The sequence below is a fragment of the Oryzias latipes genome, chromosome 19, assembly GCF_002234675.1.
Source record: "Oryzias latipes chromosome 19, ASM223467v1".
NCBI classification, from domain to species: Eukaryota; Metazoa; Chordata; class Actinopteri; order Beloniformes; family Adrianichthyidae; genus Oryzias; species Oryzias latipes.
Window position 1 is genome coordinate 9,842,759 of NC_019877.2, and position 14,709 is coordinate 9,857,467.

The window sequence follows — 14,709 nt, forward strand, 5'->3', positions numbered from 1 at the left end:
CCTATTTGTTTTTAAATGTCTCCATGGACTCGCCCCAAAATATCTGTCTGACCTGATTCAGGTGTACACTCCCCCCCGCTCCCTTAGGTCAACAAATCAGACACAGCTGGTCGTCTCGAAGACCAGGAGAAAACTGAGAGGTGACCGAGCCTTCTCAGTCTTCGGACCAAAAATCTAGAACGAATTGCCCCTGTACCTCAGACAGATAAACTCACTCAGTATTTTTAAATCTGCTCTTAAAACATATTTTTTCACTTTGGCTTTTAACTGAGTTGGAATCCGGACCTATTTTATGTGTTTTATGCTTTATATTTTCATGTGCTTTTATTAATTTTTGTATTGTTCAGCACTTTGGTGAACCTTGTTCTGTTTAAAGTGCTTTATAAATAAAGTTGAGTTGAGTTGAGTAATGGCTCCCAGGCACATCTACAACAATGTTGCCCTGAAGGGGAGGGGCTAAGAGAAAGGGTTTTGTTTTTCTCCTGATGTACGCGTCATTCTTGAACCTGCAAAACCAATTTCATAGAACTGACAGATACCCAATAAAATCTATACAGATTTTTTGAATTGGAAAGAATTTCACATTTCTAAATAGAACTTATGACATGCATCTTGTAGACCACATGTCATGTTATTGCTACTGTGGCAGTATGAAGTTAGATCTGATACCAACTACCAGCTGTATGCTTTGTAATGCTTGATTTTTAAATGCAATATGGATTTTAAACCCATTCATCCTTAAATTTGATCTATTCATTAATGTAAATCTATCAAGTAATCTCAGTCAGTGTTCTTTTCTGAAGCCAAAAACTAGGCCTGCACAATATACCACAAATTTATTGTTATCGCAATATCAAGCTGTGCAATATGCAAGACGGCGAAAATCGCGATAAATGGCTACCTGAAATGTGCTAAAACAATCTTATGGCAGCTTAAAGTATTTAACGAAACAAAGAAATCCCTTTATGTATTTGACCAATCGAATGGACTCTTTTATATCATAGACCAATCGGATGGAGCCCTTTTGAGTTAGATGTTCATTTCCTATGTAGATGTGGGTCGTTTGGAATGTCATTTTTAAACTGTTGCAGTGAAACGGAAATTATGTTTTTGATTGTTTTGCTATATGTTCATTTACCGCAAGTTATATCATCATCGCAATATTAATAACCAATATCGCATTTCGCAAGTTTTCCTCATATCGTGCAACCCTACCAAAACATACGTAAACAACATATGTATATGAAATGCACTGTTTCCCAAAAATGGCTATAGTAGGGCCCAGAAATGTATGAAAACCTTTACTTTTAATCAGTTTGACAAATAATTCTTGATGAATCCTGTTTATGAATGGCCCAAACTTGATCTTGGGTCTTAGAGTCGTTTTTCAGCTGCTGCGTGGAAGGCATGGAGGGCAGCATTGGCACCTGTTTTCCATAATCTTAGCCATTCAAATTTGACCCTGAGATCCTCGAGGCCGGCTGCCTAACGACTAGGTGACACGTGCTTTCCCCGCCGACGATTGTGATCCAAACCTATTAAATTAAGAGCCACTAGAGCGTGATCATCGCTACTTAAGAAGCCCACTTTAAAACATCTGCATGGTACTGTGCGAGGTCTTTACCTCTGACGTCTCCATGTCTGACAGCAAACCATGCCCGGATTCAGGCTGCGGCTTGAAGCTGTAAACCAAAACTTCCCTCAACGCCTCTCACTCGGCCTGCTTTGCTCTAACCACTGTTTTTGCATACCACTCAGCTTGTGTAACCGTTGAGTGGTTTTGCTCCACCGAGAAAAAAAAAGACTGTTTAACAGATAAGGCAGGGTAAAGCCATCTAATGCTAACAAAAGAGGTGATCAACAGAATCAAGGAACACCAGCAAACAAAACTTGAGTGTTGTGAAACTGAAGAGTGCCAACAAATATGTAATAAAAGGAGCTCATATGGCAGTCCCAGTTGGTATTTCGATTGCAATGTAACAATTCTCACCTAGAGAATCTAGAAATGTTGTACACCTCTGAGGATTGTTCAATTAAGCTTCTGGCTAAAAAAAACTACTACAAGCTTTGAGAACAACCAGACTTTGGGTAGCCACAGTGTGGCTACACCTGCTGCATAAGGAAAACACAATCATTTAACTTGGAGGAGAGTGGTGGGATGGGGGGGGGGGGGGGGGGTGTGCTGACAGAACTTGATTGAGCTCTTGGTATGGCGAAGCATTGTGGTCCTCACTCTACTGCCCAGCGGAGCAAAGCCACATTTTCCGCACCTCATTTGCAAAGCAATCCCACTAAACGCATGCAGTGCATCTTTTTGTCATTTCGCCCAGCAGGCTCCATTGGTTTTTGTCTGCCGAGACACCAAGTGGCGTGGAGTGGGGCACCAAGCGCAGAAACCGGGTCTCAAGGAGACTTCTCTGCAAGCAAAGATCGTCTTCACTTAGAGCCCCCCTACATTTTATCTTAAAAAACAAAAACACACATCCTCCCAATCTCGTGAGGCAACACACACTTACCCCTTTCCCCTGCCTGACTAATGTACCCTGACACTCGTACATCACCCGTAAATTGGCCAAATGAATTAACCACGGCCCCTGCTTAGCTTTGCAGGCTTTAAATAGATTTTCTCCTCTCCAGGTCTGTCCAATAATTGCATTTATCCATCTTGTTGAAGCCAGGTTTACACACTCATGAAGATCATGCCAATCCCCCGGATACATTTTCCGCTCCGATGGCAAGAGTGTGAGAGATTTGTCATTGGATCACAACGACTAATTCAAACTACAATTAGCCTGACAACTCTGCCATGCGTCGACGTCTGGCTCCTCGGCAAAAGCGAGGCCTGTTGGTTTGCAGGTCTTCCCCGTCTCTCGTGTCTTGGCTTGATGAACAGAGTCTTGTAATACTTTTTATCTACCATCCAAGCCTCCAGGTTAAAGCAGCAAACACCCGCAGCAGGGAGGAAAGCAGAGTCGGCGTCTCCATTGTTCGCAGACACATTCAGACAGAGAGAGGCCGGGTGGAGGCTGAGATGCGAACGCCAGCATCAGTGGGGGTCATGGCCACACTTGTGGATGTTTGAACAGAAGTACATTAGTTTCTTGGAGGGAGGGGTGCACATCCCACAGACAATTCAACAATGTAAACATGCAGCAACTTCCTTCCCTCCAGTCCTTCAAGTCCGCACTGAGACAAGCCACTGTTTAAACAGAACACACAGCATTCCTACGCCTGCCGCTGCATCCTCACTGCAGGCCAGCATGCCGGCGCAGAGACTGGTACCGGCCTCACAAGCAAGGGTCATCTGCTTATGCACCTGCAAAACTGGATTTGTCGACTGGATTTCCTCCAGAGCGTCGCGCTGGCAACTTCCTACTTTTCCCAGTGACATATTCCAAGGATGAGCTCCCAACAGAAGCAGGATTTACAGGAAATCCTCCCATCCCTAAAGGGCTGTTACTGAAACCCTCCCCACTTGAATTCTACCTGTAATGACCAAGCTGAAAATTTATCTTTATTGATATTTGAAATATGCAAAGCGTGGCAGGCCGTAAAGATAAAGGAGGCAGTAAAGTGGAGATAAAAAGGCTCCTGATTCTAAAGTGCACAGTGACGTCCTTCACAAGACACGAGAGCCAGGCCTCGTTTAGCCATCATGGCCTCTAATCTCTTCTTTCATTATGACTGCACTGCAGCTTTCAGGATGACAGCTAATGCTTGAACTTCACCTTTGGTTTTACGTTACACCAGAGAATACATGCCAGCTTTCAAAGTCCAGTATAAAAACAACTATTTGGGACTTTGAAGGGCGTTAGATCGTTTCCAAACTACGAATTCCAGGACTGCCACTGGGAAAACTGCTGGATTAGGAATTCCAACCCGCTTGGAGCCAGAACTCATACTTATGAAAGCGGCACATAGGAAAACCCTCCTTGAGCCACCCAGTGCCAAAGTGCTCCAGCTGAAGTAGGAGAACATGTGCTGCTCTAATTTGCATTTAATATTTAACTCAGAGGTCCCATAAATCAGCTGTTGTTCAGGCTTGGTTTTATCGTAGGAAGTCCACAATCACTGCTTCCTCTCTGTCTGCGCTTCAGCGCTGGACACAATCCGAGCTGCCAGCAGTGAGGAACTGCAGGTCATTACTGCAATCAAACAGCAAATTCAGGGTAACTAGATTGCATTGTTTCGGGACGCGTTCTCTCTGGGCTATCCGTTTGTCTGCCAGTTCATTTGGTGGCTCTCCGTTTGTTTGACTCTCGACATGGGCCTGTCCCTGGGGGCCGCGCGGGGGAGGGCCACCCGCCTCACCTCCCGACAGTTGTCCAAACAAGACACTTCATTCAGTGCGACCCGTTGCGGGAGAGACAATTGACAATTCACTTCCAAAAGTCAATTTGTTCACTTTTAGAATTGACCCTGAGCTCAGCTGTCTCACACACACATATATAGTCTTCTCACTGCAGAGGAATGAATGCATGATAAGAGCATCTGGGGGGTGACAACTGAATTTTTGTCAGACACGAACAAATATCGAATCCTTTCTCCGTTTCTATGAACAATTATAGCGCTTGATGCTGGATTTTAAAGCACAATGAAAACTCAATCCATCATGGCTGGCACAATCGTTATGCAATTCAGTGCTTGTGTGATTTAGGTACAGACCGTGCGGATGTGACAAGCTGTTCACATGAAATGTTATCTAGTGCTGTGCACAAGTTGACAGCTGTCGCTTTGTAAGAGGCGTGTTATTATTGTGTGTAAATAGGTTTCTAACAGCTGGTTAAAGAGCTCACATGGGAATTTTCTCTTAATCTGTTTTCCACAGGAATTGGTTCATCAACTAGACGAGAGAAGAAAAAAAGAAAAAAAGAATGTAGCCCTGCTGGGTAAAGGGGTTGTATTTTATTAGCCTTGCACATTTCTAAGTTGCTAACTTTTTGTTTTTTTGTTTCTTTTTTTGCTTAAATCCATCTATAATCCGCAGATTAGTAGATTAATTTATTTCTGCTGGCACTCCAAAACCTCCCTCACCTTTCGCAGGCGGCTACGTGCCCACAACCTTTAAAAACGACAAACAAGCGGACGATCACCTCATTAGCGGACTCCCTCCGCTCTTCCAGAACCCCACACATAATGTACTCCTTGGAGCTTATCCTGCTACAATTAAAAGTTTAATTAGCAGATTAAAAATACATTGAATGCAGTTTTATCACCTTAAACTCCCCCCATTATGTATTTAGCAAACGCAAGCCCCCCCCCCCCCCCCCCCTTTCCCATCCAAAGCATTCGGAACAGATTATCTGCATGCTGAAATTCCCTCGACTGCTTTAGGATTGGAAGACACCAGATGTATTTTACATTGCATTCAGATTGCAACTAAACAAATGCAGAGATGGATTTAGCATCGCGCTATAGTTGAAAAAAAAAATACTGCGCGATATGACGTTAGACTAACAAAAAAAAACATTCTACTTTTAGCATACGCACACTAGGATGTCAAAGCATTTTTGAGAGAAATCCAGATCTTCTGTAACTCTTTGCCTGATGGGGAAGCAGGGGAGAAAAAAAAGGTATTTAAAGAATATATAGACACGGAGGCGATTCGTCTGAAGCTGCAAAGCTTTTTACCACATTCATAAAAGTCTGGTGTACCACAGGTGTTCACTGCACACTGGCACAGCCAGTCATTATCGAGTCCAACGTGATCATTAAGAGCTGTGATGACAGTGTGGTGCCTACTGACGGTGTATACAAGCATGCACACGCACGCACAGATTCACTTATACAGGAAAACAGAGGTAAGGGGGGGGGTCCTAACTGAAACATGTTAGTGGCTGCACTTTGACCCTTCCTAAACATCCTATGCTATCCAAACACTGCCGGAATTCCTCCAGCGTCACAGCGACCCTCTCAGCCGGAGAGTTTTTGGGCTAATTTTGAGATGACGATGAGGGAAGAAAAGAGGGGTGGAGGACCCTCAGGGGTCTTGTTTTAGAGGCAAAAAAAAAAACGAAACACGTGAGCACATGCTTGGTCATCAAGCATGGCGGCAAACCGAAACTCTCTGGCTCCACGCTCTCCACAGCCCGCATTTCTTCTTTCTTACGCTGAAGATAAATGTGAAGCCCAGGGGCACCATTGTTTGGACATCTAACCAGGAACTGTCGCTGCTCTCATTGCCCTGGCATTAACAGCAATTATGCGCTCTATTCAGACGGCTTTTGTGCCTCCGACCTGCGGGCCCCCCTCCCACCGTCACCCCTTCACTCACACACCCAGCGCATATTTCCCGCTTCTCTCCTTGCCCCCTCCCACTCTGCTCCTGCTGCTGAACTCATTTGGCTGTTGGAGCACTCTGGACCCATTATGAGTGAACTTCCAGAAACCTTTTGAGGCGAGCAAAGGAACGCACACACCAGGAAGGTTTCTCCGTCTGAATTTTTACCCTCACTGGCTCTAGCTGAACCAAAATGCAGCCACATAGACATTTACTTTTGCATGTGTGACTTGTTTAGACATAAAGATTTGTTGTTTGACATTTTAGGAAAAGCGTGTACATGCTGACATTGATTAAAAGTGTAAAGAACTTCAGACTCAAACCACACACTTAATCTATCAATCATGTGATCAATACTCATATACATTATCCTTGTCTTTGATACAGATTTGTAACTGCCAATCACATATGAGATATTAATATATATATATATATATATATATATTTTTTTTTTTTTAAACAAAGACTAATTTGATGCCAATCGTTGGGGGAAAAAATAAAAAAAGAAAAGTTTAAGTAAGTTTTCTGTGTACGGAATGACTTAATTTCTAAAAGGATTAACTTCTTTCTAAAGCGTATAATTAAGCTTTAGCTTAATATCGATTCTTATCTGCTAGCATCACTAGCGGACAAAGCCAATTATCTCTAATTTGTTTTTTGTTTTTAATCCAACGCAAAACAAACATTTCCTTTGCGTTCTTTAAGTGGTCAGTTCCAATGTGTTTTTTATTTGTTATTTCAAATACGATAGTTGATAGTAGCTATTGTGAACAAATATGAACTACAGTGGTCCCTCGATACAATCTGGTTTATCTACTGCGGTCTTGATGTTTTGTTTTATTTGTCAGCGCAATTTTGATTTTTTTTTTTTTACTAACAGCGCTCTGTGTTCTTTGCCCTGATTGGTAGAAAACCTTGTCAATCAATCTAATGACTTAATGTCTAAATGGAATGTAAAAAGTTTTAATTAATGCAATACACCGATTCTTATCTGCTAGCTGATTATCTCTTATTTGTAAAAAAAAAAAAAAAAAAAAAAAAAAAAAACTAATCTCATCTAAGTATCCAAACGTAAAATAAGAGGTTTTTTTTTAGCTCTTTAACTTGTCAGTTTGAACGTTTGTTTTTTATTATTTCAAATACAATACTTGATGATAGTTATTGTTACCGAATAACAACTACAGTGGCTGTAGCTATAACGCGGCTCATATTTAAGTCTTGATGTTTTGTTAATTTCCATGCAAACTTTTTTTTTTTTAAGCGCTTAGCTCTCCAAATTTATATACATTTTTGATCGCGATCATATCTTTGTTTTCATTTCATAACACCAGACTTCTTTTTCTACGAAGTTTCGAACTTTGAGTTTAGACAAGAGTTGGCTGTCTTAGAAAAGTCTTAAACTTTTGCAATTTTACTTTGCAGATTTCGCCTATCGCAAGTTATTTTATGAACGTATCCTCGTGATAAGCGAGGAAACCGCGGTTTTTAAATAAGGTAGAACGTTTAGCTTTTTCTTATATCGAAATTTCTTTTCTAGTTGTGCTTATTTTGCAGTCTCAAATTCTGTTTGTTGTTAGCAACGCTGCATTTTCTGCTGTTCATAAACTCACGCGTCTGTTCTCCACATCGCCCCCACCTGGCAATATACTGCATTTGCAGCAAATCAGATTAGCATTCAGTTTTTGCAGTCAAGCATTAAAAGACTGTTTAAAATTTAACTTCAAATTGAAAAACATGGTTAAAATCATTTAATGAGAGAATGTTTGGCATGAAACTGACAAATTGTCTGGGGTAGGAAAAAAGGAAATTAAAGAAAAATGTAAACTGATTTTGTTAATGATCTTCTCTATTATAGTCTACATGAATTGAGTGACAAACACCAGATTAATTACTGCAATTCTTCACATTTTGGGTGAAAAAAAGAAAGAAAAAAATCATAAAAAGGGCATTTTCTTATAAAACTATATCGATCGTAGATTAAATGAATGGCGAACGCCATAATCTGTCGTCCTCAATCCTGATGTCATAATTTGACCTCATATTAGCCGCCATTACTTTAAAAAAAAAAAAAACTCCTAAAGTCCACAATTTTCTTCTCATAAAAAGGTTCAGCTCCAAACCAGACTTGACTGCAGCTGCTACACCCAAACCCAGCTCTGCCTGCCACCTGGGAGCCGCTACTCCCTTTGCACTAGTTTCAAATCTGATTAAAAACACACCACCACACAAACGGATTTCTCCCCTCCTCTGTGGTGTTTCAAGCAGAGTGACAGATCGACAGGCACCTAAGCTCTCACACGGCTCAGCCGGCCATCACCAGCATTAGACAATTAAACCCTGCGAGGAAGAGAGAACACAAAAAAATACAATTATATGCATCTCCTCGATAAATATTTACTGCACAAATCTTTTCCATTCATTCAGCAGGCGCTAACAAAACCTTACTGTACTCCCTCCGTCTCTCTTCCCCGAGTCCCCACCACCACTGCCGCCGCGCCCCCCACCACCACCCTCTACATCTGCGATTCATTGACTTTACAATTTACCACATGTCGAGATGGGAGAGGTCGAGCCTCCATCTGAATCACGGCACAAATATGCGAGTGATTTATTGTTTTAAAAACCCCCGGCCGATTTAGTGCGACTTCACTTTTCCTGAGCATTACTCCTATTGGCAGACCATGAACAATTACAGTTCGGACTAATTAAGCTCTGAGAATGTGCTGCACACCACTAATGTCTAGCAGACCCCAATTTCAGTTTAATGGTGCCAAACTTTGTTTCCCACCCCCCACCCATTCTTCACCTTCTCAAATGTAACTCCTCAAATCCAAAGCAGATTGTACTTTTTTTTTTTCTTTTTACGGCCGTTTATTGGGTCGGGGGGGGTTCGGAGGACCTTTTTCTCTCTCCCCTCACATGGGATGAGAGGAGCAGCACAGGGGGTGGGGGGTAGGAAGAAACGGGGAAGGGAGATGGAGAGCGGGAGCCGTTTCCGCCAGACTTTGTAAACAAAAGTGATTTGCAAGACAAAAGGGGCGCCCCCCTCCAGTAGATTTAGGGTGCAGTTTTGGCGCTGGAGGGAGAAGATGCGGGCCGCGTCGTGCCACGGAACACACCGCCCCCCCCCCCTGCGGACACCAATTAGGCCCGATTAACATGTAAAGCCAATTTGATAAGGTGCGGACCCCGATCCCCTTAAATCCGCATTTAAACCATCTTTCCTCTTGTGTCACAGCTAAAAAAAAAAACCATTTACAGCTGCTGATCACCCATAATCCATATGATTTCCCATTGTTATGCACATGCTGCTGGCATGTTGGAGGAAGATACTGTCTGTGTCGTTTGAGTGAGCACAAAGCTGAAGCGACCTACCATCGCTCATGCATCTTCAACACAATAATTTGACAAGAAAAACTAAAAAAAAGATACATTTTTATTATTTCTTAAAATTGTGTCAAAGGGGGTGAAGTGAGACTGCGTGAAAAGGGGATTTCTTTTTCCTTTAAAAAAAAGAAAATAGCAGTAAAACAAAGTGGCTCCTAAAACAACAAGACGTCTGAAAACAAAGAGGTTTCAACCACACAAAGCCTTTTATAATCTTATAGTAGAATCATTGCAGCTTCTGCGTGCGCCGCCACCACCCACAACTCTAAATACGGTAGCAAAGCTCAGTGCTGCATCTTTAAACCACCTTCATACCATCTTTACCGTCTACTTGAAAAAAGAAAAATTCCTGTAAATAAACGCTGAAACTTAAAACCGCCGCCAAACGACGTCTTCGGGCCCCGAGAATAATGGGGCCAGAGGTGGCGTCAAATATCTTAACATTCATAAGTCCGAGAGGCAGTAAATAAAGCCGGTGGATTTACGGCCCTGCAGCCTCCATGCAAGAGGGCTGAGCGCCCAGATCCCGCCGCTCTCCCTCCCTCCGCCTCTCCGGACCTGTTGAGGTGTGATGTTGGCCCACAGCACACGAGTTAACCTGCTGACTTTTTGGGTTTTTTTCCCCCCCAAATTTGCTTGGTAAAAGCAACGAAAAAAAGTCGACCCAAAGAGGATGCAATATGGGGGAGCGAGGGGGAAAGTAGCCAAGCCACTTCCTCGATTCAAAGTGCACCCAGGGATGCAGCAGGGCCTTTGTGTCAGCTTCAGGGAGGAGGGAGGCAGGCGGCGGGCGGGAGGCAGGAGGCAGGAGCAGCAGGGCTTTTAAAGCCCGGCCACAGCGTCACGTCAAATTGCTAAATGATTCTAAATTGTGAACCTCCTTAGGTGGTAGGAAAAACAAATCCTCAGTTGTTATGACTCCCAGAGGGTCAGGCAAACTATAGTTAACGGCCACATGCAGGATATTTTTTCATTTTTTTAACCTTTCAGGTCATGCAGCCTCAGAAAAAAAGCAAAACAACTCAAGATATGCAGATGTATTAGGCAGAAATTAAAGATTTTTTTTTATTTGTTTGGCTAAAAATATATATTTTAGGAATATATTAAAAAGAAAGAATATTTCAAGAAGAAAAATCAAAGCATCGTTGAAACCGTAGTAGAGGAGATGAATAAATCTGATGAAGAAAAAGCAGCGAGAATCAAAGGATTTCATGACAAGACACAGAAAGTCTCATTCTAATAATACGAGCAGTCATATTCAGAGCCCAACATGACATGTTAGGGAGCAAGACAGCTAATCAATGTCCAGGTGAATTATTTATGCCAGTTTTGGGTCTAATAGATTTATATTACAGCCACCGCTGACTTCAAAGCTCTAATGGCTGGACACACAGGGCGCTTCAGACACGGGGGGCCCAGGCAGTGCATGAGGAAGCCGAAAGAGCTCCTTCTGTCAGAGCTGCTGCTCAGGTGCGCCACAGACTTTTGGACAAAAATATGTCACACAAGTGGCTGATGAGGAGGACGTAACGGGTAATATCAGGGCAAAGGTGTTGCAGAAACCGTTACCTTTCCGCGTGAAAGAACGACCGGACAGAAGGATGCAGCGCTGCATTTGTTACGCCAAAAAAAAAAAAAAAAAAAACGACAAAATTCCACCGCTGGAAGAAGGAAGTCCTTCACCTCCAATCATGTGGGTTGTTTGTGAATGTGCATTTGTGTCAGCGCCGATGAGAATAACGAGTGACTAATTCCACATACCAGCCAGCAGCTTTAACAAGGCTGGCTCGCTGAGAGTGGAGAAAGAATGGCAAATGTTGTGCTGCGCCGAAAACAAACAGGCACACACGGAGAGAGCCGCGCACCGAAAAGGATTTACACGTGACCGCACTGGCAACTTGGCTTTATTGTTTCACAGAAAAGAAGTGATGTCACAAACAAAAGAGAACATCAGGAGTGTGTTTGGTTTTAAAATAAAAAATAAAAATGCTGGCAAATGTAATTGGCAAAGCAGACTAATTGGGAGGTGTGTGTGAGTGGGTGGGGGTCAAATTTCCTAATACCTGGTCTTTGCCTTCACCTTGGAAAACTAAATGACAGGTCCTTCAGCACAGACTTGTTATTGCAGCCGTTTAGAATACAGAAAAATACAAGAAAGTAACACCCATTGTTAAGAAAATGATGCTTTTCCAAAACTGCCGCTTCCCCTGTGAGATTATGGAGGTGCGAGCAAGTGTGCATAATTACAGGCTGGCTCAATGTGTCTACGTAAATAAATGATATCAATACAACTTTACGAATTTCTCTTCGTTTAAAAAAAAAAAAGGGTGGAAAAAAAAAAAATCACACCTCCTAATTGCTTTCATCAATAAATAAATGTGTCTCTAAATAAACAGAAATATTACAAGGAGGGAGAAACGTTTTATGTTTTACAGGGAAAATAAGCGTTCCTAAATGCATCCTTTTTTTGACACATGCAAATCACTTTTAGAAGCTGATTTGCATATTGATTTCATGCGCGGGCTTCTGCAGCTCTCCTACATGAATCTATGTAAAAAAAAAAAAAAAAAAAAAAAAGGTGTCAAATTAAATTAAAGAGCATTATTAATGAGACTGTCAACATCTTTAAATGTAAAAAAAAAAATACAGATGATATTTAAATTATTTGTGTTGCTGCAGACCCTTATAAGCACAATCATATTTTATTTTTGTTGTTGTTGTTTTGTTGACATTTGGTAACAAGTCCTGCCTTTTAACTGCAAAGTCCCCTTTGATTAGCATTTAGCATGCTAGCCTCCGTCCATGAGGAGGGCGCGCGGGAGTGCACGCATGCCGCCGTACTGTACACTTCAGGGGGAGTTGGAAAAATTTAGCTCTCCCCTTTTTTCGTCCCCCCCTTTTCCACTTTGCGGGCAACACTCCCGCAGCCCACTCGGAAGCCGTGAGCGGCACGCACGTGAGCACATAAGCAGCTGTAAAATAAATGAACTTACTGTGCGTGCTGTCGGAGAAAGTGATCCATTGGGAAGGTAGGGGCTTGTGAGATCGGGGATCATTATAAACGGATAGCCCGGGTACGGTGGGCTCTTGAACAGCCCTCCATCTTGCCTTTTCGCAGCTAACATGGCGGGGTTGGGGGGAAAAGAGAGGAAAACTTTTTTAAATAAAGGTGGCCTTGTGAAGTTGAGTTTTCCCACATTTGAAAATAATAATAAATCGCACTTGTGGAGTAACGCGGAGGAGGTAACCCTCCGCGGGTTACACAGAATGTCATGGTGGATAAAAACAATAAAGCAGAAACTCACCCTCCTCTAAACTTTCTCTTGTTTTGTCTCTGAAAGTTTCAGATCTAGGCGGAGGCCGTCTTTCCGCCTTGAAATGCAATGAAACACAGGGATTGCGTTAAAGTTAACAAACGAGAGTTAACTTTCTTCTTTTTGTGTGTCAGTACTCTGTCGGCGTTACATGAAGAAAAGTAGGCCCTAACTTAGCGGCCGCTCCGCCGCCTTTTCATCTGAACTTACCTCCGAATCCGACGAGCTGTTTTGATTCGTTTCCGACTCGTTCACGAGTGAAGATTTGACATCTGCTAAATCCCTTTCTGCCGAGGAGTTCTCCGAAATTTTCTCTTCCTGCTCCCCTTCGTCTTTGAAGGAAATCATTTCATCGTTTGCGCCCAGGTCGTCCCCTCCACCGCCGTTGAGCTGCGGCATTTTTTCCCGAGGAAACCAAAAAAGAAAAAGGAAGAAAAAAAAAAAAGGGAAACTGGTTGAAAAGGGGGGCAAAGCCCAAAGTTTTTTAATGTCGGTTGATCTCGCAAGTCCGCGCTGGAAGTTTCTGCTGCTGCTGCTGCTGCTGCTGTGTATCGGCGTTTTCCAAACAAAACTAAAAAAGAAGGGGGAATCTTGGCAGAAAAGGGAAGCCGGAGAAGGAGCCGAGCCGCTCGGATTGAGTGAGTTGAAGTTGGTCGGAGTGGTTTTCAGTTCAAAGGCGGCGCTGATTGACAGATAGAGAGGGATGGAAATAGAGAGAGTCTGGATTCGGGATTATTGACAGGGAGAAACACACAAGAAACTAATGAGATTCAAACAGGGAGGGACTTGAAGTGACGTTTTCATAAATAGGAGGAAAAAAAAAAGGACAGAGAGGGAGGAGGAGGAGGAGGAGGAAGAGGGGGGAAGAAGAAGAAGAAGAAAAGAGGGAGTGCTGGAGGAAGTCTGCGGACGACTGCAGTGAAAAAGCATGTGAGGGGGGGGGAAAGGCAGTTTGGGAGCAGGACAGTGATGGTAAAATAGCAGGAAGATGGGGAAGTGTTTGCAAATGTGGATTAAACGCACATGGGCGGTCTCCCAATGGGAAAAAAAGGAAAAGAGGGCACTTCCTCAGGCTGTTTGACTCCTCTATTCCCCACCAGTCTGTCACACTTGAGCCACAGTTAACATAAATGCTTAAAAAAAATCAAATATATATATATATATATATATATATATATATTTATCCTCCCATAACCTACTTTTGTCTTTTTTTTTCTTCTCCTTACTAAATACTCCAGGCCTATCAAAGTGGAATGACTCTGATCTAGTTTTTTCCTATTTTCTGTGCTTTGTCGGCTCCTCAGATCTATTTTTCATTATTTTTGGTTAATGTTTCCTTAGATCTATTTTTTGGGATGGAGGCCGTGTTGCATTCTGTTTTCTTGACAGGTGTGATGTCCTCTGGGACTCGCCCAGAATTCCTCATTGGCAGCACAGGCTGAGCTCCTATTATATAGATAGATTTCTAGTTTTTCTTTCTCTTCGTCAGCCAAGCTGGACTGCAAAAAAAAAAAAATTGCATCAAATTTATTTGAGTGCAGGTAAACCTAAAAATAAGCGTGACACATTCACTTTTAAAGAATTTATAAATAATAAAGACTATACATGTATTTAAATATAAGACAAACGTTCCTAGATACTTTAAAAATGAATCTAAGGAAGAAAAAAAAAGCATAAATGAATACTAATTTGACCGAAAAAAGCAGATTAAAAATGATCGTTTTGATG

The 14,709-nt window shown here is 42.4% G+C and overlaps 1 protein-coding gene across 23 annotated transcripts in view; it reads right to left on the reverse strand.

The window, feature by feature from the left end:
* The window catches only part of tcf7l2 (transcription factor 7 like 2), an 82,981-nt gene extending 69,201 nt beyond the window's left edge, over positions 1–13,780 (reverse strand). For 4 of the 23 annotated variants that reach the window (XM_023949766.1, XM_023949758.1, XM_023949753.1 and 1 more), the window contains exons 1-3: positions 13,192–13,774; positions 12,973–13,039; positions 12,661–12,785 (exon numbers count right to left, since the gene is read on the reverse strand). In XM_023949766.1, coding sequence (XP_023805534.1) covers positions 12,661–12,785; positions 12,973–13,039; positions 13,192–13,380 — 381 coding nt within the window. In that variant the 5' untranslated portion in view covers positions 13,381–13,774. Of the gene's footprint in view, positions 1–12,660; positions 12,786–12,972; positions 13,040–13,191 lie in introns of all 23 variants that reach the window. The other 19 variants (XM_023949764.1, XM_023949762.1, XM_023949773.1 and 16 more) reach the window with 11 other exon arrangements.
* Between the last annotated feature and the right edge of the window lie 929 nt (positions 13,781–14,709).